Raw genomic sequence first — 26,418 nt, 5'->3', positions numbered from 1 at the left:
TGTAGGCTCCGCTCGCGGTGCCGGTGCGTTATTGAACTGTGAAGTTAGAACGGTGCGAGGCGGAACACCGCCGGTTCTGCAGCGCTGCTTGTGTGAACACGGAAGCTGCCGCGTGTGGAACGGAGATGGACGCGGCAGAACACCGGTGGATGAGGCAGTAGCCATGCGAGGCCGGCCCCAACACGCTCCAGGGTACGGATGGCTCAGCCCTGCTAACGCACCAGCCCCATGCATCGCCTCTCATCTCCTCTCTTCTAACCTCAAACAAGAGGAGGTTTAGGCAGGAAAACGAAAACTGAGCCCCACTGGACCCATGTCCACCGGCCAAGGGAGCCTGTTTGAAGTGCTGAGACACAGGAGGACACCAACGACAACACAGAGTTCTTCTTACTTTATTTCTTTGTTAAAATTAAATACTTTGTTGCTGCCAACAGAGCGAATCGCACCGTGTTCGGATCTCCCTCAATCCTAATGCACAGTTTCCAAACCCAATTGAACAACAGCATATCGAAAATACTCCTCAGGCTTTGCCCCCATGGAAGCCTGTGACATTTGTATTATTAAAGACAGAACTAGAAAATATGCCCATAACAATGTCTGAAAATGTATTCGCTACATCATTAGTCCCAACATCCCATTTCTGCTGCTCTGCAAACCCCCCAGTAACCATTCAGCTCCCCCGTCCTACCCTGTCTTGTCACACAGATTACAAGACATTTCAGTTTTAGGTATCATGCAAGTCAGTAAAAGAGCTTCTTTCCGAGACACTAACACTGAAGATTTGTTCCCCCCCTCCCCGGACGTAAGACCCTTAACCTCTTCTAGAAGTGGCAGTCTTCTCCCTCAGACCCAGTGCAGCTGGCGAAAACTGATTAAAAAAAGCTACAGAGAGAGAAAAGGGGAAAAAAGAGAGAAAAAAAGAGGATTAGCAAAAAGAGAAAGGCATTCAAAAAGCAGGAGAGAGATGCAACACGGAAACAGCTGACAGAGGGGAGATGGCACCTCCCTGTGGTACCTATGGTACACGGAAATCACACAAGTAACAACGTTTTTTCGTTAAACCCCCGCATTGAATGGTTCTTTTAGCAGATAATCTAGAAATCATAGAATGGTTTGGGTTGGAAGGGACCTTAAAGATCATCCAGTTCCAACCCCCTGCCACGGGCAGGGACACCTTCCACTAAACCACGTTGCTCAAATCACTGACAGACTGATATGGATTGGTTTGGGGATCAGGCCAACAGTCAGCAATACAGCAAGAAGTACATATTCAAATGATTTAAACTTGCTTAAAAAACCAAACCCAAATAAAAGATTTATGGGAAATAAAACTGTATTCATGGTGAAACAGAACACCTGAGAAAATACACTGCAATCAGGAGTTCTAACTGCCTTGACTGCTGCAAATGACAGACCATTGCTGGTTCTGGGTTCCTGCATACAGTGTGCTGCTGTTATGCACAGCCAGCTGGACTCATGTGCTGTATACAGACACTGTTCCCGAGGCTTCTGCAGCCCCCAGACCACCCTTCTAGTGGAATGCTCAGCACTACACCCAGCATTACCTATCCCAGCTGGGTCAGAGGTGTGTTTATCATCTGAAAATCCTGGGTTTAAGGGGTTTTGTTGAGACTATTTTGCAACATGCAGCCTGATCTTTCAGCAGGGTTGGGATATGTGGGTTCACCTCCTTAACAGTGAACTCAGCCTGCACGCAGTGCACAAGGAGCAAGTCTGAAGTGGAAATGAGGGTTACATGCTGGTAATTCAGGTAGCGTGAATTAGTAAAAGAAAAAATAAAAGCAAATTAAAACAGGTAGATGATGTCATGAGAATGACACCAAGTATAAGGAGAAAGGAGGTTTTTATCCCTCAACTATGGGATTATTAAACTAAGGTGGTGTTATTTAATGTCACCAATAAATAAATTTAATCTGCGCTGTTATTTTGCCAGCAAAAATAACTCACAGAACTTCTTTTGACATCCCTTATCTATCTGGGAGAAGAGGGACCAGGAGAAAGGGGAATCCATTAATTGTAGGGGAATAAAGATAGTAAGATTTAAAGCTGCAGCATCCTAAACCTCTTTAGGACTAATTTTACATTGTTTAATAAAAGCAATAACCACGGGTACATAGCAAAGCCAAAATCACAATGAGAATATAAGAGAGAGCAAGGGTAACACCATGGAAAGGTCACAGCTGAAATGCTGTCACATTTTATTAGACCCTCCGATTTAACAAGTAAATGAAGGTCCATTCCAGCCCATTGTATTCAGGGGTAATTAGTCAGTACAGAGCCATGGGTTACTGTAAAAGAAGGGCAAAGAAAACAAAAAACAAAAGAAGTAAATGTTAACCAGCATTCACTGTCTGAAGTCTTTATTCAAAAACAAAACTCATCCAGAAATACACAGTGAAGACACCTGCAGGCAAACCACAGTTGCACTTGGCCAGAGTGGACTCCTGGCCCCAGTGAGCAAAACACCCTCCTTTTTAGTGCAAATCTTGCAGTAAAACAAGGCTTTTGCTGAATAGAAAATAAGAGGAGCAACCTGCCAGCACCTGTACACTTCTAAACACATGCCAAATAAAAAAAGGTAGTAATTTTTGCATTAAAACCAGAAATGGTTGGAAACACTGAGAAGAAAGTCAAACGTCATCGTCTTTCTTCACCAACACTGGTATGTACAGCAAGGTGACCAGCTTTCCCTGAGATTGGATCCAGGATGTGCATCCAGGCCAGCACACTGAGAGGGAGACAAGGCAAGAGATCCTTCGTGACCCCTGCAGCATTCAGAGAACACTTAGTTGCAGACCGTGGATCCAAGTTTGAGATTCCCCCAAGGCTGGGGACTAGAGGTTGGGACTCAGGCCCACACTTGTGAGGATGTCAAAAAGTCCTTTAAAACTGAGTCACACAAGGCAGCAAGGGGGGTAATGAGGCGTTAATGAGGCAAATTAATAAGGGGAGAGGGCAGCCAGTCTCTGGAGACAGCATGTCCCAGCCCATGGCAGCATCAGTCCCCGGAGGTGCTGAATGCTCAGCACCAAGCAGCCACACTCTGCTGCCATGCAGCCCTTGCACATGGAGGAGGAGAGGCAAAGAGCTGAGCAATGAAAAGAGGGGACACCAGCTCTGCGAGCCTGCTGCTGCCCAAAGGGAGGAGGTGTCAGCAATGAGCATCTCTTGCCAGTTCCACGTAGGCTGTTGCTGAGTTCTTCACAAGAACAACCATAACCCACAACAGCCAAGGGTGTGGACTTTTGCTTAAAACAAAATGGTGAGCGCAGGAAGGGAGCAATGAGGAAAGGTGAGCAAACAGGCACAGTGGCATAGCTGCGTGTTAACCAAATGTGGGGGCATTCGCTTCTGGTGTGAAGGGAAAGGTTCTACAGGAAACCCGAACTGAAAATGAAAGAAAAAGGCAGATTAATGGTTTTATGGATTAATGACAAAAAAAACACCAACAAACAAAAACCACACACAAAACAAGAATATAAATGTTTCCTAGGACACAAACACACAAAAGAAATGTTGCTAAGTGTTAGTAAGGTTTAATTTGATTACAAAACATGCTTTATGCAGACACACACATGCACACACACTCAACAATGGGATGAACCAAATTTCTCTTCTAAAACAATCCTTTCACAGTTTTGCAAGCTACAGGACTCATCAACTGGGCCCTGTTTGTATCCTTGCAAAACAGTGGAGCCCTGCAATACTTTATGGATCAATATGGAGAGTATTTTTCTGAATGCTGGAAAAGTACCATATATACATATTTAATTTAGCGAGGACAAATGCCCATTGAAAAAGGCACTGTCTGCATTTGTATAGTAGGAACAAAGAACTTCATTTGATTTAAAGCCCAGCACACAATAGTGTACAGTTCTGAGGGCTGCCAAAAGCAATCCAAAACCAACAAAAATCAGTAATGTTCACTCTAATTGCACTTTAGCTGTGCCTTTATACCCAGCATCAGAATGAACACTGTTATTCTTCGAGCTTATTTTTCCACATTCAGAGCCTGATAAGCAGAGAATTGTTCTTTTCATTGTTTTACAGTTACCGTTGGCAGCAGAGACATTCATTCAACCAGACTGCTCAAGACAACTGTAAGCTCCAGTTCGAGCCTATGCAAGACCCTTCTGAAGCTCTTCTGTTAAGTGGAACATCCCATTGAAATTAAATTCAAATGCCTCTACTGACAGCGTAATGTTTACTTGCTTTTCCATTTCCCTTGGTAGGGCCAAGAGGGAAGGAATCCTGGAACTGGCTTTTCCTTATTAAAGGGTAGACCGTAAGTTAGTTTGGACCATGTCCTGGAGAGAATGTAAATCCTGGTTTTGTCTGCAGAGAAGGATGGACTTGAGGCTGAGTTTTCAGGCTGTTTTATAGTTAAATGCTGCTGTTCCAACATGTTCCTGCTCTGAGAGACCTGCACACCTCAGCTTGGGGTGCTGCCACCCTTGCCTTGGTTAATAGAAGCAAGACATTCCTGTGAGAGCTTCCTTTTTCCTCTCACCAGAGAATCAACAGCACATTATAAACGCTCAATTAAACACACCCAACCTAGTTGTAAGTAGACCACTGTCATTAGCAGTTGAACTAATAACCCTAATGAGGATGCTGTTCTCCTGCCAGGCAGGTGAATTTCTTACACATCTTAGTTTAAATGAACCTTCATTTTACAATGGATGCTGGCACTTTGTACTGCAGGCACTTGCTTGTGGCCAGGCTTCTTAGCCCTTTCAGGTGGCCTTATCTCCTCCACAAGCCTCCTCACATATTGAATACAGCCCTCATCTACTACTAGCCTCACCCTAGCCATGGGCACTCTTGGCATAGATCTGTGCCTGTCCAATACAATTGAAGGTCCAGTCCATGAGTTACCAATCTGACTGTTAAAAAAGTCTCTCAGTTTATCTTCAGAGCTTTCATTATCTGCTAAATGCTCAGCCTAGCATCTCTCATGGTTTTGTACAATCAACTGTAATTGGTCAGCAAAGTGAATATTGGTTTGGTTACTCAGTAGTAGCTTCTTTAATGCCCCCTCATAGATACATACTCACACACACACTCATACACACACACAGTTTGGTGATTCTCTGATGCTATAGGACAAAGGAAAGCTCTAGGTATGTCAGATTTTACCATTTGTTAGTATGTGGTATGTGGAGGGGACGATAGAAACTAGTCTTGCACTGTAACCACAAGTTAATAATCTAGCTTGAAGGGGTGGGAGGGAAGGAAAAGGGAAAAACATTTTCATGGCTAGCTGGGTTCTGTCATCAGCACCACATCTCCATAGCAATTGTTGCCATAGTATCAACATGGCCTATGGGATTAAAAAGTATCATTTACTTGTAAGGGAGATGGAATATAGAAAACAGAGCCTACAAAGTGCTGGGAAGGTTTAAAAGGAAGAGGATCTAATCCCTTTCTTTTTCTTTCTGTGTTTCATGCTCTAATACTTCATCTATCTGCATTTTACTTTGCAGAATCTTTAAAGACAAACTTCACTGCAACCTTTTTCCACAACTGCATTATGTAGAGAGAGACTGGTAGAGCACGTATAGTAAGGGTGAAAGCAGAGGAAGGCACAGATAACACTCATTATAGGCTTCTGGACTTGCACAGGGTCTGCTTTTTTAGGAACTGCAACTGATCCCATTGTGAGGTCTATATTAGTTAATGACGCTTACCAGAACAATGTGCCTCATGCACCATGCAGCCAAACAGCAGCTAACTGTAAAACAGCATATGTGTAAGAGCTAATCATGATGATAACGATGTAACAAACAAATAAACAAAAGAAACTAAGTCATGATTAGTGCAAATTATAGAGCTTGGGTTTAGAAGAGTCACCTGTGAAAGAAAAAGGCCAGTGTACTGCCAGCTACTAGTAAACAAGAGAAAATAAAGCTATGGCTTGTGAAATTTATGGATTGTTAGAGATATTTATGATCTAAATACTGAAATGAATTATTAAGGACAAATGAAGAAGCTACAGAGTACAGAGCACTATTTCCGACAGCTCTTTTCCTGGAGAAAAGAGAAGCCCCCTAATACCAAGCCTTACTCAAGCACTGACCTATCTCTTTCATGGCATTTTCCGGGGTTTTCAGAATCCTAAACTGACACAGATGGTACCATGTGAATGTGCTTGGTGTCAAGGAGCTCTTCCAGAATCAGAACTGCTTCTGGGAACAAGAATGTGACTTAGGCTACAATGACTGATTCTTACACTACAGGGCATGTCATCTCCCTTTTCTCCATTTCTTACCCTGACTGACTTCAGTTGTATATTCCTTACATAGTCCAAGCTCCCAGTATGAAAAGACAGTAAAATTCCCTGAAGGTAATTCAAAAGAGCAAATCAAAATCCACAGTGGAAAAAGGAACAGACAAGTGAGAAAAGGGCAGCACTAATTGCTCATCACAAAAGAATGTTGACATTGAAGCAGCTCCAGCTCAAAACTGAAAAGACTAAACCAGGATCTCATTCTGGTTAGTGGGTTTTTCCTCTCCTGTCTCATTTGATTCCAGGCTTAACGGCCAAGAGCTATTTTCCCTGACAAACTTTTTGGGCACATGCCATACTGTTCATATTTACAGCACTTCTCCATGTACTTAAGACCACATCATGCAGGCAAAACGTACTCTGGATTTGCCTCAGGGGTGTGCAGAGAGGGGATTATGGCAGTGGTACAAAAACCAAACCCTCCTTTATCTGTGCACTGCTCTTTGCACACATGCTAAGGTGGCACAGAACTCCATTTTGGGAAACATACCACAGTGAGAAGAAAAGGAACTGCTCATTGCTGTGTGAACTGGGAGAACTGTTTCACCTGTACTCTTGAGCAACTGAGGAGCATCAGGAGCCTGGCATAGGCACTGCAGACAGCACAGATCACAGGACCCTGATGAGGGGCTGGATACTGTCACACCAGTTCCTGGCATGGGGAACTCCTGCTAAAACCATGCAATATCTCTCACTGTTTCTGTGGAGGGCAAAAAAAGCTGCTTTAGGGCTGGAGAAGAGTATGAGCTAAGGTATGACCTGTCCCTTCATTCTGCAGATTCCAGAATTCAAAACTATTAGTCACCCTCATAATTTCCACAGTATAACCTTTCTCCCATCCTAAACAAATAAGAGCCTGAGACAGGAAACACTCCTCTGAAGATAGTGAGAAATCCCTACTATCCACACCCTATCCTTGGCAGCCAGTATTGTTCCGCTTCACTACAAGCACTGTCAGACCAAGGGAGGAGCCTTGGAATCTTGGGGAATAAAAACAAGTTCATCCTCTCCCATGCTGTCAGTGAGCAACAAGGGAGGTCAGCACTGCTTCCTACTCTTCAGGATGACAGCTAAAAGTAAAATGCTTCCAGCTACTGCTCAGCCTCACCAGGGACTAAATCTGTCTGCAAACCTTCCCTTGATAAGGACTGGCTAGGTTGGGAAACAGAGACACCCAGAAAAATAGTAAAGGAGAACCATTCCCAAAAGCAAATACCACAGGTTACCAACTTACTTTTTCCTTTCCTTATCTCTTTTAAGAGTTTGAGATCCTCCAGCCTGCTGAGCCTGAGATTGGAGCAATTCAGCTGCTGTCTTCCTTTGTTTAAATGCATTCACTTCATCATCCAGAGACTTTTTCTTATCCTCTAGCTTCTTTTTTTCATCCTGATGTAACTTTTTCAGGCGATCAAACTTTTCATGCAGCTGGAGGAAAAGGAGAGAGGTGAGCATGACCCAGCACTACCAGATATTCTCTTCACAGGAAAAGAGAAACATGAAAGGATTCCATGAGACTTGAGCCTGCAAGGCTCCGCTGCTCTCTACATCTTTCTAGCCCCCTGATCTGACATTGCTTAGAAAAAGTGCAGGGAAAAATCTCCTTCCACAGCAGCTTACAGACCAGGCAGTGTTCTAGTGATGCACCACTGCACAGACTGGGAGAGTATAATGGTAAAAAAATATTTAATCAATTTCCAGGGGCCTTATTCTGCTTTAAAGGCCAGTAAATTAATGGATTTTTCACAATGCTCAGTGTATTTTTTTATATAAGAAGCTCATATCTGGAGCTGTTTCTCTCCTTGAATTTTGCCACACTGCTGCTCTCCATTCTGAATCAAGACTATGCACTTTCATGGCGCAGTGAGTTGTACACTGCAAGCACTGGGATCTAGTTTTGTCCTACAGGATGAACACCTTAATGTCCCCATGTTCCCAAGTTGAATTTTAGACTTCTTGGTAAGGAAGTCCTAAACCACACTCTGCAGAAAGTACTTTGGCAGCACTGAACTGCTTGAGAGCAGATCTATCACTCACAACCATGAAGAGACAAGTAGTGCAGTCTTCACCTCTTTTTCAGCCTCCTTCAGCTCCGCTTCTTTTTCCTTGACCCTCTGGACAAACATTTGTCTCATTGCCTCTTCCTTTTTCTGCAGTTCTCCCAGAAACTCATTTCTTTTGGCTTCATAAGTTTCCTGTAAGCTAAAAAGAAAGGGAAGTCCAGTGACATGACTTGGGACAAACAAGGCTTCCCCTGAGCCTCTGAAATCAGGCCCTTACCATGAATAGTCCTTGTCCACAGCACATCTGCTACTCACTCACCCATGTGTGCCTGAGACCACCTTTATCCAACCTTTTCTGAGGTCTGTAAGCTACTGCACTTTTCTGTATGTTGAATGCTGGGCAATTCAAAGAGACCAAGTGGCAACAAACACTAGTTCACAAGGACACTGCTGTATCCCTACAGCACAGACATTTCTACTCCTATACCTGCAGTTTCAGAGTCAATCCTGAACATGCTCTCTGGGTTTTCACCTCTCATTCAGCCAGCACCTTTGCCGAAGCCTGGATTTATCTGACCTGGCAGGTATTCTTGCTGCACTGGTTCTTTACATGCTCTCTCAAGGACACACACACACATGTGGTGCATTTAACAATGCTTCTCCCAGGCTCTCCTGTCTCCTCAAGGATCCTACCTGAAGGGTTTGCTGTCTGGATCAGTGTCCTTGAAACCCATCTCTTCCAGCTTGCATCGTCGGTACAGCTCATAGTGGCGTGTGTGGGTCTGTTCACGAAGGTCTTCCATATTTACACGGATCAGCATCTCCCGCAGCTTCACAAAATCACAGTGAGCTTCATTCTCCACTGTAAGAAGACATAAGGATAAGATGGGGGCAGACACAAAAGTCTTTTCCAACATTCCCCACCTGTCTAGTCCTCCAATAGGTTAACATCCCTTCTGAGCAGAGAAAACTGTCACTATAGGCCTGACACAAGGATTTAACAAAGGATAATTCCTAGACAAACATTAAAAGTCCAGCAGAGCCTTGTTCCTCTTATGAGAGCCCACTGCCTCCTGGCAGAAGTGTCACCATTCATGCCATGAAAATCCCAGGGCTCAACTCACCTTGCACAGTGCCCCAGGGGTACTGACGAGCTTTCATCATTTTGTTTCCTATTTTCAGCTCCTCCGTGCTCCCGATCACTGCAAATGGCAAGTGGGCCTGGAATACATTTAATGATAACCATGTCAGTCTCTCTGGACTCTGGCTGCCTTGCCAGCACACAGAGACTAGCAGAGCCACTGAGCAAGACAGTCATTATGCACACACTAAACTCACGGAGTCTAGTCACTGACCACTAGCCCAAGACAAGGAGGGAGAAGGGAGGGTCTTTTTGGAAACCTTGTTAGTGCTACCACTCTATATCCTCTACCTGGCTGATCCTCCCAGCCACGGGGTCTCAGGTGAAATGAGCCAGTGCAAGACTAGCATCAGAACGACAGCTCAAACAAGATGCTGCGTGGCTCTGACTGCGGTGCTGTCCCAGGGGCTTGCCGTAGCTGAGGAGAACATCTGCACAAGCACAGAAGCAATAAAAGAGGTCTTGGAGCCTTCTTGATTTTACCCCATCACCACTCCCTCGGCTCCCACTGGAGCTCAGGACACATCACTCTTATTGGATCATGAGATCTGTCCTTCATCCCCAGAGTAACAGCTCTTTCCTCCCACTTGCTTCAGCTGTGGCAAGGAAGGCCTGGACACAACCCTGCATAGGGTCAGCCTCCACGTCCATGTATGCCCAAAGGTCTGCTGCAGGCTGAGCTGGGAAGGACTCTGCATTCCCTGGGGCTGTGCTAACCCTGCCCCATACTAACACTCCATAACCTCATGCTTCCTGCAGCTGTGTTGGGATCACCCTTTGCACCCCCCACCCTCAAATCCCACAGCACTCAAAAGTGGTTCTGAGAAACCCAAAGAAATGCCAATGTATTTACAAATCCTCCTGCTGTTGATGCTATGTGCAGCCACTGCTAGATGGCTGCAAAGCCAGGGGAGAAAGAAGGCCAAATCCAGGGATCACATGCCTAAGACACCCAGTGCAAGCTCAGCAGAGTCAGAATAGAAACACTCCCAACACCTCTCTAGGCTCAGAAGACTACACCTTACACTCATTCCCCAGTCTCAGACTGCCAAGCAAACCCCCAGACACTGCCATCATACTTTACTGCCTATCTGCTGTGCAGTAAGTGAGATCTCTCCCCACCTCCGCTTGCTCCTGGGAAGTACACTGCATCCTGCCAAGCTGCAAAGAAGTCAAGTGCAAGGCTTCAGCACTTAAAAATAAAGTTGCCAACTCCCTGCACCCACCTCTTCTGCTGAGTTTTGTGCAGTGACATTTGTTGGCTACAATCTTTTAAAGCAAGCTGATCTCTGGGCAATTAAAAGGGCCCCAGGATATGGATATCCCCAACTGTATGGAAGGTCAGTGATCCTGGACTGCTCTCAAGAGCAGGTAATGAAGTTTCAATCCCACAGGTTATCTGAAAACTTGGACAAGTTTATAACAGCTGGTACAAGCAAGAGATTTCAGAGATGACGTTTCCTGCTTTTGGAGTGTGGCTCATACAGTCAAACCTTAAATACTGCAAAACTGCCTGCAAGGACTCCCAAAGATGGACTCTTCAGCTTTCATTCCTCGGCCTCCCAGCTCTCGCACAGGACACGGAGAGTAAGTGGGGCTGGTGGTCACTCTGATGGGGCCATGCAAAGGCTCTGTGCAATGCAGCCTTCTGGGTCACTTCCCATGCTGAGCTACCTCTGCGATCAAGCTAACACAGCAGCACCTGGAGGGACACAGGCCAGCACAGAGCTGAGCCTGCCTTGTGGGAGAGGGCAAGCAGCAGGAAAACAAAAGTGGTCTTCCAGGTTGAAGGAAGCTGATTTTCAGCAGAAGGCTGGCTCATCACATAGGGTGGGGGGGATACAAAACACTGGAGGGGAAGGAAACAAAGCTGCTCCAACTGAACAGCCTCCACACCACAACAGGGGGGAAACTCCTATAGCCAGCTCTGAAAGGAATAATTTGTCACCTTATTTCTACAGCTGTGGTTCCTCCTGCCTTCAAGACAGACCACACACTGGCAGCAGCACCATCCACAAACACTTCTGCACATGTGGTCAAGAAGGATTATCTGTGGTCCCTGTGGCAAGGAACAGCCACAGGCAAGAGGAGCACCCTGGAAGCAGGGCTTTTCAGGAAATATCAGCCTAGGAGAACAAAGACTGTCCTTGCCCTGCACAGCCTCACTATCTGTCTGATTTCCTACATGTCCCTCAATAGATACACATTAGGACAAGGAAGGGGTTAAAAGACTGGGGGAGGGCAGGGTCAGACTAGAAAAGCCCAATGGAGAAGCAACAGCCTACCAGAAGGCTCTGATGGCCTAGGCTGACCAAGGGGTGGATGCCTGTGCAATCCTCTGGCTTTAAGACACAAGGTAAGAGGGAAAGTGGATTTCAGAAGCACCCCAATATGGGCCACCAACCCCTACAGCAACAGCGCTGTTCTGGGAGAAGAGGAAGCACTACATCACTTACATTCATTGTCCCATTTATCTCCGCCACTGATTCGTCATCTGTTGGGAACTGGTAGATCTGGACCCCATTACTAACCAGTTCACTTGTGATTTTAATTTTAAACTTGGTCAGCTCACTCTTGGAAATGGCATCAGATTTGGCAATGATGGGAATGATGTTCACCTAGAAAAGAACAGAGCAGTAAGAAGTCCTCAGCTTTGCTCCAGGTTGTTTTCAAAGTCTGCAATACAACTTACAAACACTTGAAAGTGCTCCATAAACATACAGGCTTTATCTGTCAAACCAGTCATGTCCACTGGTCTGCTATTCAAGGAGGGGAAAAGCAGCACATGGTGAACCTGCCCGGTAAGAATTAAACAGGCCTACCTTGCTGTCAAGCTTCTTCATTGTTACCAAGTCCAGGGATTTCAGCGAGTGGCCTGTTGGAGCAATGAAGTACAAGCAAGCATGTATCCGGGTGTCATGGTAGTTGTGCAAGACCCGTCTTATCTTCAGTTCTTCTTGTAAGTAGGCTTCAAACTGAGCATCGATGAATTCAACGATGGGCTTATAGCTTTGATGAAAGGAAAAAAGAAAAGACTTACACATCTCACAGTTGAAGAGGTAATGAGACAGTGCTCCACTGCTTGCTTTCAAGAACCAAGCTACTTGCTAGATTTCACTTCCTAAGACCAATTGTCTCAATCTCCCTTCTTCCCCACCAGTTAAAAGCTGCACTACTGACAAGGAGATGTGGTCCTACAGCAGATGCTAGCAGCTGGTTTGACAAAACACAGTACTGGAAATTCAGCAGAGGACAGGAGACACACCATGGACTCTCACACTTTGAAATGTAAGGGTGCAAGGCCATCAGAAATACAGAGCCTGTCAGATTCACAATGTAAAGGACATCAGTGCATCTTAGAACTAAAGAGGAAACGTAACAGACAGCAAATCCCATCCACACACCCTTTAACCATCATGCTCTAGCCACGCTGGGTCATGAGCTGCCAAAGATACTGCCCCAAGGTATCTCAGTGCACATTTATCTTGCTTCCTCTGGCAACATGTAAGAGCCCTCCCAGAAGTGGCTGTTAAGCCAAGTGGTTTGTTTTGGCAGCTTGTGGTCAGCACAGCACAAGGAAACAAGCACAGATGCTCTGGAACTCTCCACTGTTCCCACCACATGAATTTGGGCAGACGGCTGTCAGCAGGGCAGATATTGATCTGACAGCATGAGAAAAGATGCTTTAATAGTTGGAGCACTGCTGACACACCACAGCCTCTGCCCACTGTTCTACCTGTCCCATCCCAAAGAGATGGACAATCCATGAGAAGGAAGGAGAAAGACTACTGCACAGTCTGTCCCAACTAGGGCACAGGAAGAGACCCTGCATGAGAAAATCAGGTCACAATACAGCCTCTCTCTCCTTTCACTCACCTGTCCTCTTTATTGATCTGATCACCAAAGCCCACTGTGCTCACAATAGTCAGTTTGAGGTTGACATTGCTCTCCTGCAGGTCGTAAGTACTGGATTTCAGCTGGACCCCAGGCTGTGAATGAGATGCTGGGTCACCTTCAAACTTGGTGTTGAAAAGTGTGTCCATGAGGGTGGACTTGCCAAGGCCAGTTTCCCCTATTGGAGAAAAAGAGCATTGAAATGTTCTGTTCAATATTAACATGGCCCAGCCTTTCAGCTTCCAAACATTAACAGGGGTAAAACTGTAGCAGTTGAAAGCAGATCTCATGCTCCAAAAGGACCGTCTGGCAAACAGAAAGCTGTGTACAATGGGAGGTCTGTATTCCAGGCAAATTACATTTCACAGTCTAATGGGCATTAATATCGTTAGAAAATAGAGATGAAAAGGGATAAGTGAAAAGGCAAAGGGGAAAGCATGGTTAAGATCCTGCATAAACCCACAATCACACTACAGAAGATGCTATTTTCATTAAAAAGTGGGGCTTATTGCCATTTCTAAATAAAGATGCTCCAGATCAATGTCTCTAACAAGCAGCCACTAAAATAGCCTCCTCCTGTGCAGAAGCAATGGGAACTGGTTGTAGTCCTCCAGCAAGTTGTGCAGTTTTTCCTGTACTCAAAACAGACTGAGTGAGGGATCAGCCTTCTAGACTGGGAGGGGACATTTTCTGTACTATCTCATTTCCATACCTTAGGAGCTACACACTATACAACACTCCAAAACCTGCTTCCAAAAGCTCTGCAGCACTGAGCTGTTATTTGGATTCCATCTATCAACAGGGAACTATTTTCTTGTCTGTAATGAAAAGACAAATCCCAGTCTTAAATCTGTTTTAGATACATCCCAGGAAGAACAAAACACAACCCTCTGTGCACTCATTCCACAGGGCAGCCTCCCTTACCACGCTCTGACATCGGGGCCAGCTTTCTGTGCTCCAAGGATCTGACTTTGTGAGCAGCCTGGCCTGCTGCCCTGGGAGGGGTGCTGTGTTTGGGGAAAACAGGGATTTCTGAGCAGCCCAGCTGGCTTTTGCTGGAACTTCAGGATAAGCAAGTGAAGGCTGCTGCTCCAGCCTGCTACAGGACCACAGGGAGCCTGGGTCTGGCTGAAGCAGCCTTCCCCTCCCTCCCAACCAAGACAACTTCATCATTTTCCTACTTTGCTCAGAAGAAAAGAACTTCTTATTTTTGTAGGTTTAGAGCTCTGCAATAGATCCAAACCTGCATGAAACGCTCAATTCAATGTGGGAAAACTCCTCCCCATCCTCCCCTGTCCAAATATCAAAGCCTCACCCCTGCAAGCAGGCAAAGTCCTCTCTCTTGGCCCCAGAAGAGGCTTTTCTCAGTCAAGGCTGAAGTACAGGACAGACAGGGCAGGGAAAACATCCTCTGCTCTGGGAACTGAGCAGTCTCTGATTGCCATGATCATGTGTCAGGTACCTTTCTAGAGGCAGCAAGATCCACTAACATTTGAAAGTCAATGTACACCTTGAGCTATGCTCCACCACCAAATAATGCCAGTTACAGCCAGAACAGGCACAAGTCCAGTTGCTCTTTGCACCAATCTTGTTTGCGAAAAAGAAGACAGTCAGCACCAGGAGGTGGAATCACTGCAACCCCTTGTGCTATGTCAATGCATCAGGCAATTTTCACCACCACAGAGAGAACCAGCACAAGGGACCCAGCAAAGCACAAGGTTATCTCTGTCACTGGAACAATGAGCCAGACCACCCAGAAGACTCGTGGCTGATCACGTCAAGCCCTTCACTGACTTGGAATCTCATGCTCTGGGCTTTTTGGGTACCAAATGCCCCAACCAGGGAGCAGGTCACAAAGCACTGCCCCAGTCTGAACTGAGATGTTGAGGGTTAACAGCAGGCAGCCTGCATGACCTGCCAGGCCCTTCTCAGGGATGCCAGGAAAAAGCAGTGCAAGAAAAAAGGCCAAAATCTAAACAGGCTTAGAGGGCTGCAGCATTTCCAGAACCCCTGCCAAGTGATGGGTGGGACAGAGCAGGGAGCTGGCTGCTTGCCTGGGAATGCCAGGAACCCCAATGGGGCATCTCAGGACAAGGGAGCTTCAGTCCTGAGGTGCAGGAGCTTTGCCCTCCCACTGGCCTGCAAAACCTCCTCTTGTGCTGCTGCCTCAAGTTCTCCACCTCACAGCCTGGTGGGCCCCACAGCAGGCTCAGATCCAGCAGGATCAGGACCAGGACAGGGGAGCAGCACTGGTGATAGGGCAGGGAGCTGCTCTCTGCAGAGGGTGCACACGGTTGTGTGTAAGCCACACTGGCTTCTGGGCAGACAAAACACCCTGTAAAACACCTCTTTTTTCTGCCTCCCTCCTTTTTCAGTGAAAGGGTTTCACATGAGGCCAAGGCTATTGTTTAAATGCATCCTGACCCTGCTAGTCATTGTCTACGTTAAATCAATCTAATGTGTTGTTTCTAGCATGAGTGACTTTAACTGTCTGGGGGGGGGGCAGGAGAAGTGCATAAGAGATAGAGGCAAATTTTTAAGACAGAACATGGCTTTATACTCCATCTCATGACAGCTACACAGGGCCAGCAACAGCAACTCAGAATTCACACACTTTGGGTTTTCCTTGTGGAAGAGGAAGGCATTTTGCCATAGGTGGGAGTTGCCTACCCAAACCCCTACAACTTCATGTTTGAAACACAAAACACCCAGCCACTAACATGGCATCTCAAACGTGGAGCCTGCACACCATAAATGACATTGAGTCAGCAGATACACCCGTCCCCATGCTGTGTGAACCCACTGACACAGCATGAAATGATTAAAGCCTGCCAGGGAAGAGGAAGACTGAAGGAGAGAGGAATAACTGCCTCAGCTACAAGACAGACGATGTTAACACTAAGAGAGCAACATGAGATAGTAAAAGATTGAAGACGTCGATAAAGTGCTTCACTGTGTTAAGTATGACCAGACCTAAGGAGCAGTGCTATCTGAAGGGCAGAACAACAGAAGGGAGGGTTTCTGAATGCCCTTGGAATTTCTGATTCACACAGAGGCAACTTTCTGCTGGCTGGAAGATGTAAACGGTGCCAACTGCTTCTTGCACGGACAGAAGTCCAGATGGAACAGATGGTCTGATGAAAAGGACAAGTAGTCTGTGAGTGTTCCAGCTGACAGCGCCGGAATCTTCTCCAAAAAGCAGAAACGATGAATGGGGATTAAGGGAGGCAGAATCACCATGGAAAAGGCAGCAGTGTATGCAAACCAAGTGAGAGGCATCCCTCGCAGGGAGATTATTTCCTGGTGTCAGGCTTATAGCACACATGTGATTAGATCTCAAAACTGTACTTGGGGATTATGCAACTCAGCAGTGGTCTGCTCTCCTGCAGCAGGGCTGACAAAGTGCTGTGGGGATGACAGGGCAGGGAGAGTGACTTTTAGTGAGAGGTCTGCACCAGGACACTCTGACAGCTACTGAAAAGCTGTCAGATCCTTTCATTGTGAGGTGGATTTTTGCAGTTAAGGCTCATGATTTTCAGAGGCATGATAAAAAAGTGGCAAGAGACACCACACCAGTGAGGCTCTGGACACACAGCAACCCCACACCAATGCCCAGGAGGCACCATCCAGTGTGAACACCCAAGAGCCTGCCAGGCTAGAGACACTGTGCTGGGCTCCCTGCACCTCCTCTGAGTGTCCTGAGACACGGTCCCTGCTCCAGTGCACATGCACATAGTGTCTTCAGTGCTCTACAGAAGCAGTTCATCAAATCCCTCATTGACTGAGCAGTGACATCACTTGCAAAAACACAGCTGGGAAAAGGGCCATTCTCTTCCATTCAGCTACTGAAGGTGAGGAGCTCCCATACCCATCTCTGACACTGGCCAGTAGCTAAGGTGGAGGAACAGAAGCAGCTGTGCAAACAGCAAATGCTTCTTCCTCTGGGAAGCTCCCAGCTTCCCAAACCAAAACAGCTATCTTTGAGCAGAATGCACTTTCATGGCTTCTTGCTTCCACAGAAATTTCAGCACCCTAAGCACCCTGCAGCAGTAACCTGAATTATAACCACAAAAGTTGTGCTGCCTTTTTTGTGCCTGCTAATTTAATTTGCTTTCCCCCAGGACATGTTAAGTGCAAAAACAAACTGCACGCTGTCCCCCTACTCTACATCACTCAGGATTTAAGAGGCCCCAGTCATATCATCCTCAGTCAATTCTGTATGAGGACAGAGGAGCCCTTGGAGTATTCCCCTGTTCAAAGGCATTGAGCAGCTTTCATGAGAGTGCCCCTCCACATGAGAGCAACACCCGTCCTCCATGAGATTCACAACTGTAGCTCCAGATATCAAATAATTCAATCTTAAAGGAAATGTGTACGCATGCACAGCCCTTTTATGTGAAGAAATGGGAGCTAATCCAATGTAGCAGGTTGATTGAGACAAGCCCTGAGGCAGCTCAGCCTGATAAGGCCATCTCTCACTGAGAGGAAAAAACGATCCTTTTCATCCAACACGCATGCAAAGACACTCTGTGATTCACCCATCACAAGGCAAAGGCTGTGCTGCAGCAGCAAGAGAAGCAACATGGGCTCACAAAAGGTGTCGAAGCACCTCAGAGGACTACAGGGCTTCCAGACACCACTATCCACCGCAGGGGACCAGCAGCGAGGACTAAGAAGTCCAATGGCTTTTTGGTTGGAGAAATCCTGTTCTCTTCACAGCTGGCTGCACCAGTGACCAAAACACCAACCACTGGGCAACTTCCAGGCCATACAGCTCACCATCCCATGGAAAGCTGCCTGCTGGAGAGCATACTGCAGCTCTGCATGAGGGAACCTGTGATCATCCTTCCCTTCCCCAGCCAGTGAGAGCTCTCCCATACCAAGGGGAGAAAGCTCACTCCTGTGGAGTGAGGGACCTCAAGCAGTTGTGGTACAGCTCGTGGGAAAAAGAGCTGCCTCAAAACAGCCATTTCTCTCTGCACTGAAGAGGATGGTTAGAAATCCCCCTGCAAAAGCCGTGAGAGAGGAAGGGTGAAACTCCTGCTTATAATGGTATTACCAGTATAATGCAACTACAGTCTACCCTGGCCAAAACTGGAAGAGCTTACATTAAAAAACACGTCAATCTTTTCTTCCTCTTTCTTTCCCCCGTCTCACTGAGAAATAGCACAGAAGGTCTCAGCCCTTAAATGCTTCTCCAGCCTTTGCACTGAACATTTTATCATGGAAGCTTTCGGAAGAAAACAGTCGTGCTGAGGAATAAAATATCAAAGGAAACATCCATAACCCCTCACTTCTTATGAAAGGTTTGCTCATTTATTCTATCTTTGGCTCTAGTCTCAAAGGGGAAACAGCTTTTAGCATGAGAAGAGCTAAAAATTGCTCCCCTCTGGACGTGCTGCTAGGAGTCATTTCTGAAGCTTTCTTTGGCTCTTCCACCAGGGGCTGGAGGCATCAGTGGCTCAGACCCAGTACAAACTGTCACTGTATTTTTTCCCCCACCAGATGCCACACACAGCTAAAAAACAGGGGGCAATGAAGTGTCTTTCTGTCATGCTTAGCGGCTTTATTATGGGATCAGTTCATCTACCTGTTTTGTAGGCTCCAATCCTCATTTGCTCCCTGTTCTTCCCATTTTCACCCCAAACTCCTGCTGTACAAGTGAGAGCCAATGGAATTAATGACAGATGGAATCTGGGAGGTTTTGTTTTATTTCTTTAGGTTGTTTAAGAGTTTAACTCTGTTACCACAAGTTAAGAGAGCACCAGACAACTCTTATAAGGCATTTCAAAGCCTGACCTTCTCAAATTAAGATTTGTGTATCTTTTTCCAATGAATCTTATTAAATTTTTCTATAAAGTTTCTTTATTTCAAGGTTGACCATGTCTGTATTATTACTGTTCATAAAAGACTGACATTAATAACTGATGTGCATTGATCTTGGTGAGTCCTTGTTATTCACATCAACAAGCAATCAATGCATTCCATTTCCATTCTGCAAAGAGGAAAGCAGAGGCATTCAGTTCCTCTCCACACATCAAAGTGAATATTTATCACAGGAGGCATCCACTGCTACACCTATAACTTGCAGGAAAACAACCCCAACACAACAGCTCAATAAATGCAAAAGGAAATACTTTAAGACTTCAGTCTTTAGGATGAGAGTTTCACTAGGTCATATCACATTCATATACCATGAAAAGCACCCAGCAACTCATCCTGACAGTGACCTTCACCTGTCAGCAAAGTTTATCATCTCACAGGAATGCCATTGTCAGGGAAAGTTTTCTTCTCAGCTTCATTTAACAGGGCTCAGCTCCCCCCTCCTCACTCTACTCCTCTTGTCTCAGACTTAACCCTGTCCTGGACAAACACCAGGTCCATACCAATGGTTGGATCTGTCTCGGAGGGTACAGACAACCTTTGTGTGGGTGCAGAGCTGCTCACCAGCTGAGTCCCCAGGAGGTGTCCACAGCTGCAGCTCTCCCCTCTGTCATGCCAGGCACTGCTGGAAGCATCTGCAGACAGGGCCTACCCTGAGCAGCCATAGCCATACAATATCCTCCTTCACCTGGATGCAAGGCACCATCACCAGCAAACCAAACTAATTGTCCTGTCACACAATTAATTCCCTGTTATCAATTTTCTTACCTATCCAATCAAACTGCTGAATCAAAGCCACACAAGATTTTACTTCTGTCCCCTAAGAATGCCTCTGAGGAGGGACCATTTGGGAACCTAACCCTGGGGAAGACCTGCAAGACAGGCAGACGCTGCAGGGACAGTCACCAAGTCCTACTACAGCGCCAGGCCACGGCTGAGCCCCAGACCACAGGGCAGCTTGGATAACCATCTGACCAGCTAAGGCTTGGCCAGACACTATTTTAACTCAAGTATGCATAGAAGGAGGAAGGGAAAAAAATAGCTTTTAGTGATTGAAAAGGAGCATGACTGGTATTTTGTTAAAATAATTACAATAATAACCCCATACCTAACCAAACAAAACCTCTGAACAAAAGTCTCTGGCATGAGTACCTATTTTCTTTTAAAAACATGAAATTCCAACTTACTAGGAAAATAAAGATCATAATCAGAGCGTGGGATTTCAGGCATTTTATTTCTATGGTTCCCCGCTTGGTAGAAAGCCATACTGCATAACCCCAGCAGGGATTTCCCAGGGCACCAGTAAATCTGGTTACTGAAAGCAGTATAGTTGGGGAAATTTAAATCCAAGCTACCTTGTTAACAGTCACCTACAAGCTACATCCAGCTGCAGAGAAGCCCTTTTTCAGCAAGAGAACTTCCCAAAATGGAAATACTCACCCACACACAGGATGTTGAAACAAAACCCATGATTAACTGACTTATTAACCAGCTGGTCAGGCAAACTGTCAAATCCTACGTGTCCAGAAAGCGGGACAGTACGACAGCCTTCACCCTGAAACACAATGGAACAGTTGTGTCATGCTCAAGCAAAATACACTTATCTGTATAAACCCTTAAGACCTCCCAAGTAGAACAAACTGGACAGTCCAAGCAGAGATTTGCACATACACTGTAAATTGTGTCACTGTGCTTCCCTCTTCTCCAAAACTAATCCAGGCAGCACAAATAGCATGTTTCATTTGGGGCACATTAGAAGATAGCCCTGTCAGAGAAACATTAACCTGTGCAAAAAGCAAACACAGCTGCTGAAATAGGGGCAGCAAAACGTTTGTTGAGATATTACAGAGACACTCAAGTCTCACATTGAAAAACAAAAAGAAACCCCTGTACAAAGGAAGGTATTAACAATACCTCCACCTATAAACATACTGCAATTCACTTAATGTGAATTGTAACTCACATGTAATTCACATTCACAGCTGCAATTACAGAATCTAGCTAGAAACAGTTAGGAAAACTGTACCTACAGCTAGGAATTGAAAAACCCAAACACACTGTCTCTGCAAAGTTCAACTGCTGTAGCACTGGAACAGCAGAGAATACAGTCTTCAAACTATCAAATGCACAGCCACCCAACAGACTTCATGAGAAGCTGCTTCCACAACCTGCTCCTTCCTGTGCCCAATACCACTAACCCTGTCCCCCAGCCAGGCGTCCCCTTCCTACCCTACGGAGCAGAAGAGCTGAGCTCCTGCTCCAGCTGTGCTCCACATCCAACACAGATGTTTGCTTCTGGAGGGGCACGCAGAAACTTCCACCTGGCCATTGCACAAAGTCCTATCTATGTATGCCAAGGCACTTTGTGTTCCAAACATGCACAGAAGTAGTAACAAACCATACACAGAGGCCCAACCTCAGGAATGGCATCATGTAACATGGAGAGTCAGTGCTAGCCCTGTATATTTGTGTGTACCGGGAAGTTCCCCTCCTGCAACTCCCCAGTAACATATTTTGCTTTCTGGAGCAAATATATTTTAGTGTCAAACAGAAAATTCCCCACTGGCCTTTCAGGAACATCACTGGTTTCCAAGAAATACTACAGCCAAAAGGCAATAGTTTATAGGGTGTGATTTAAACTTAACTCTTTCAGAATCACGTTTTCACGTATCTTGAAAGCCTGTTTATGGGGAAAGACATACTGGTTTTCCTTCTTCTGCTGAAGGCACTGGTATTTTAGGTCAGGAAAACATCCCCAAGGACTGCATTTCCTACAGTAGCCTGCCAGAGTATGATTACTTGCCTCATTACTGCTTTCCTGATGAGGGCTTTTTCCCCCAAAGAGGCTCAAAATACACTCCAGCCATTAACCATACTTACCACTCTGTGATGTGTAAATATGTTTTCCCTTAGCCATATTTTGTGTATCACTCTGACTCTTCCTGCCAAGATGTTCACCAAATATGGTGCTTTATTAATTCCTGAGCACCGTGTCTCCAAATGACATGTTCATCAGGAAGGTGCTCGAGTTCCCTGGCAGGTTCTGGTTTTGCCTTCTGAGGATGCAGCTCTAAGGCCCAATAGTTCACAAATAAACAGCTAAAGCAGAAGAAAGGGAGACTGGCAGGCATGCAGATCTTGTGATAATACAACCTCTCCCAAATTGCTTTCATCAAAACAAAAACCCAGCACTGGAGCATCTCATGGCAGTGTTTGATCTGCAGCAACAGCACCATGGCCCAGGTGAAGAACAGATGGGTGGGCAGTCCACAAAGGCATGTGACAGAACCTCAGGCAGAATGGGAAGGAGAAATATCAAGCGTATTTTTAATACTCAGCCATAAAACTGCACTATTGGAAGACTGAACACTACTCTCCCCAGGAAGTGTGGGCAGGAGTGTAGGCTCTCATTAAGAACAAATCTTTTCCTCATCCCTAAATATAAGCGGGATCCAGATGGAACAAAATAAATGGTAGAAGTTAAAGCCACTCTCAGCTGAGAGGAGGCATTTACTGTCACACAGAATTCAGCCTGCAAGTAATTTCCTGTAGCCCCTTTTTCTAGTCACCTGTGGTTTTATAATGCAGTTAAACCACAGTTCACATCTGCTACAGGCCAGGAAACAAGAACTGCAAAATCTGATTTCCAGCCACGGCAGCTGAGCCTTCGTGTTATGTATGCAGCCAGGAGGTAATATTCTGCTCCTCTGGCTAAAAACCCAAAGCTGCTTGGCCAAAGCATCAAGAGATCAGATGTAATGTGAAAAAATAAGAAATAATGTTTTAAGATCAGACTAGTTTTGACACACATCAGAAAGCTGTCAGCAATTACCAAACCTGCAGGGAGAAAAGGAACATTTTCTATCTGATCCACCAAGAAACAGTGCAAGTCACCAGTCTTCATGCACCAAGTGGTGTCAGTATCCAGAACACTGCTATATATAAACAGCATCACCATAAACAACATATGAACCCAGCAATTAGTCATCCTGCCTGTACATTAAATGTGGATTTGGATCACCTTGCTCAAAACTGAAGGAGAATGTGTCAAGTTTATAAGCTTCTTGCTGATAAAGTGCTCAAGAGGGATCTTCATCATTTATCTTCAACACTCTTTTAGCTCAAATGTAAAACATATAAAGAGGTACCAATAAGGTGAGCAGGGCTGAATTATTGTATGTGTGAAGGCTTTTCCCCGAAGCATCAGTAAGCACTGGATGCCAAGAGTCCTTCCAAACTCTTTATTTTAAAGTCAGCATCTCCTTGGAACTAAGACAAAGACAGGATCTCTGGGAAGCCAATGTGAACACTGGCACCACACCAAGACACCAGATGCCTTTTTATTTCCCCCATATACAGAGAGTGACCCCCCCCCCCGCCTCCAGGATAGAATGGGCTGTTGTTGCTTGAGAGGAAGCAAAGTGTGTTTGCCACAAACAAGATTAGAAGAACAAAAAGAGCAGCATGCTCTCTTGCTGCATTACCAGGCAGGGCTTTTGCAGAGTGAAAATAAGGGGCAGGCTCTTGAAGAGGTTACCTTATTTTTAATCTGTCTTTGGAGGATTTACACACCTTTTGTTAGGGCTTCTCCATGCCACAGAAACCATTGCTGCCACTCTAATTCTTAGAGAGAACTAATCATAAATATATGGAAAATACAAAGATGCTACAATAAATTACTCCAAGCCTGAAAGCACTACACATTAAATATTAGTTTACATACAATTGGGCAGAGTTAGACTCCAGGAGTTTGGATCATTCCAGTGTCTTTCAGATGAAAAAAAAACCATGATTAGAGGAAAATCCTGCTGAATGTGTGTCTCTGCCTTGACCAGCTTGTATAGCACTGTCTTGCACAAGAAGTTAAATGTCAAATCCCAAAGCAAGGCAGAACCTGAATTCAGGCTTCCACGTTATCTTTAAGCCAGAACACCACCAGATCCCTTTTCATGCTCAGTGTTATGGCATCCACTTCCCCAGACTACATTTGGCTCTCATTAAACACCAAATTAGAGCAACACTTGTACCAATTACTTCTCACTTGTAGTGTGTAATTCTCTTATGCAATGACAGAATTATCCAGCAGATAGTATAAACATCCTCAACAAGATAAATGCAAAGAAGGAATGTAAAGTATAGAGAAAGACTTGGTATTTCTTTTCCTTGCTTGGCTGATAACAAATCATCAGGGTGCATATAAAAGAACAGAGAAGTGGGAGAGGAATATTTTGCATCAGCCACCATGGAAAGCAAGAAGCATCTTACCAAAGATCCTGATACTGACCACCCTCTTCAGGCACATTGATTGCATCATTCAGACAATCAACATTCACAAACGGCCAAGTGCTTCCAAAATCTCAAATTCTGACAGCTCTTAGGATTCTATTTCCTTATGCCCCTGAGAACACCACAATGTCTGGATACACTCCCAGAAGTCTCCTCCAGCAATTAAAACATCAGATTTTTCTGACCTGTACTACACAGATTCAGTTAGACAGTGGCCTGCGAGCTGGTCCTCTGCATCCATGGGGAGTGCTTGAATCCTGCACCCTCCATGCTGGCAGAGGACAGGAGAGGGGTGTCTCAGCCTGGTGGTGACAGGACCACCCCAGGAGGGGGCTTCACCAACCTGACCTGCAGGTTAGATCAGGGGTTTGCTGGGACAGGGGCAGGGTGGTGACCCCAACATCTCCCCAGCTCTCACATTTACCCTCACTGGCAGCTCTTTACAGCTCTTTGTGCTCTGTGAACCATGACCACAACCAGGTGCCCAAGGACTGGGCTGACAGGTTGTCTGTCTGCATAAAGACTTCCTATTTGCAGCACACTAATTTCACGTCCAGCTCATAGCCAGCTTTCCCTTTTGCCTCTGAAGAGGCTGTGCTGTACCATAATTCATTCCAGACCATAAGCAGACATCTGAAACTCCTGTACTTTATCTTAGGGAAGCCTAATGCTCAATTTCTTTAAAAGACAGGGGAGCAAGTGAGTCACTTTACATACCTTGGCAGTCACATACAAGGCAACGGGTATGGCCAGGAGGAAATAACATCACAAACTGGCAAGGAATGGCTACATCTACCCGTTCAACAAGACTGGGTCCATGCTAAAACGTACTACTTTGAAGACAGAACAGCAAGCATTCACCTCAATATTATCCGTGTCCTAACACACAGACACCGAAGTTGGAAGCCCATCAACACACAACAAAAAGCTTCCAAATGCAAAACTGATATAGATTCCTCCTTAGCATTACTCTAACAAAAGCAGAGGTGGCTCAACTCCCTCTGCTCCTCTTCTGGATAATTCCCTGCAGCACACAGCAAGCTTTGTGCCACGCTGGAAGGCTGGTGAGCATCAGCAGTGGAAGGAGTGGCTGTGGGCAGCAGGGATGACACCGCAGGGGCACCCCTGGGGACAGGGCGCAGCAAGGATGCGGTGCCAATCTACAGTGAGAGGTCCAACAGCTCCTCCACAGCGCACGGTGCTGGATGGAAGGATGGATGGATGGATGGATGGATGGATGTCCTTCCCTGCACCACACACTAACAGGCACAGCTGACAGTTTCTTTGGGAGGAGCACAGCATCCCTAGAGAAACATGGATGCCAAGGGGCGCAGTGCCCACTACCAATGCCATGAAGCGGCCTCCAGCCCGGGGTACGGGTGCAGGATGAGGCCTCCCCGGAATGCAGGTCCCTCAGCGGCCGCGGCGGGGCCCAGGGCCGCAGGTACCGGCAGGGCAGGACCCCCGGGCCCACCCTGCTGCAGGCAGCACACGGTAGCCGGGCTGTGCTGCTGCCCCACAGCCAGCGGCAGGGACCCCCAAGGCACCCGCGGCTCCCCTCAACGCGGCCCCCAAACCACGACCCTCCCGTGAGGCCGGCACCGCCGGGCCGGTGTCCCCGGAGCCCGTGCCCGGCCCGGACCCCCTGACTCCCCCCAACCCGGCCCTGTCCCCCCGTGCTCGGGGCAGGGGCTCCCCCGTTCCGGCCCCTCCGGCAGCAGCACCGGGCCCGCTCTCACCTGCCTCGCCACCTCGGCCGCCGCCATCGCTCCGAGCCCGCCACAGGGCCCGCCCCAGCCGAGCGGGCAGCGCCGGGCGCGCCCACCGCGATGCCGCGCAGGGGCCGGGGGGGGAGCGCGGATCCAGAGCCGCCCGTCCGCGCGTCCCTCGCAGCCCGCACCACA

At 46.4% G+C, this 26,418-nt stretch overlaps 1 protein-coding gene across 5 annotated transcripts; it reads right to left on the bottom strand.

Annotated features, from left to right (window-relative positions):
* Window positions 1-369: 369 nt before the first annotated feature.
* SEPTIN6 (septin 6) lies at window positions 370-26,377 on the bottom strand. 5 transcript variants are annotated; one of them, XM_034063543.1, is made up of 11 exons: window positions 26,254-26,377; window positions 20,669-20,783; window positions 13,328-13,523; window positions 12,274-12,460; window positions 11,908-12,069; window positions 9,435-9,531; window positions 9,004-9,172; window positions 8,377-8,509; window positions 7,545-7,735; window positions 5,712-5,755; window positions 398-2,309 (listed from the first exon to the last, which is right to left on the bottom strand). In XM_034063543.1, the coding sequence occupies exons 1-10, from the start codon at window positions 26,278-26,280 to the stop codon at window positions 5,752-5,754; spliced, it is 1,281 nt and encodes a 426-aa protein (XP_033919434.1). In that variant the 5' UTR covers window positions 26,281-26,377; the 3' UTR covers window positions 398-2,309; window positions 5,712-5,751. The 5 variants fall into 5 exon arrangements, with proteins under 5 accessions (XP_033919432.1, XP_033919434.1, XP_033919430.1 ...); XM_034063542.1 differs by lacking the exon at window positions 398-2,309 and adding an exon at window positions 2,349-3,408; XM_034063541.1 differs by lacking the exon at window positions 5,712-5,755 and having other exon boundaries at window positions 370-882.
* Window positions 26,378-26,418: the final 41 nt, after the last annotated feature.

Source organism: Melopsittacus undulatus, chromosome 6, assembly GCF_012275295.1.
Source record: "Melopsittacus undulatus isolate bMelUnd1 chromosome 6, bMelUnd1.mat.Z, whole genome shotgun sequence".
Taxonomy (NCBI): Eukaryota; Metazoa; Chordata; class Aves; order Psittaciformes; family Psittaculidae; genus Melopsittacus; species Melopsittacus undulatus.
This window is presented reverse-complemented; position numbering and strand designations above follow the sequence as displayed.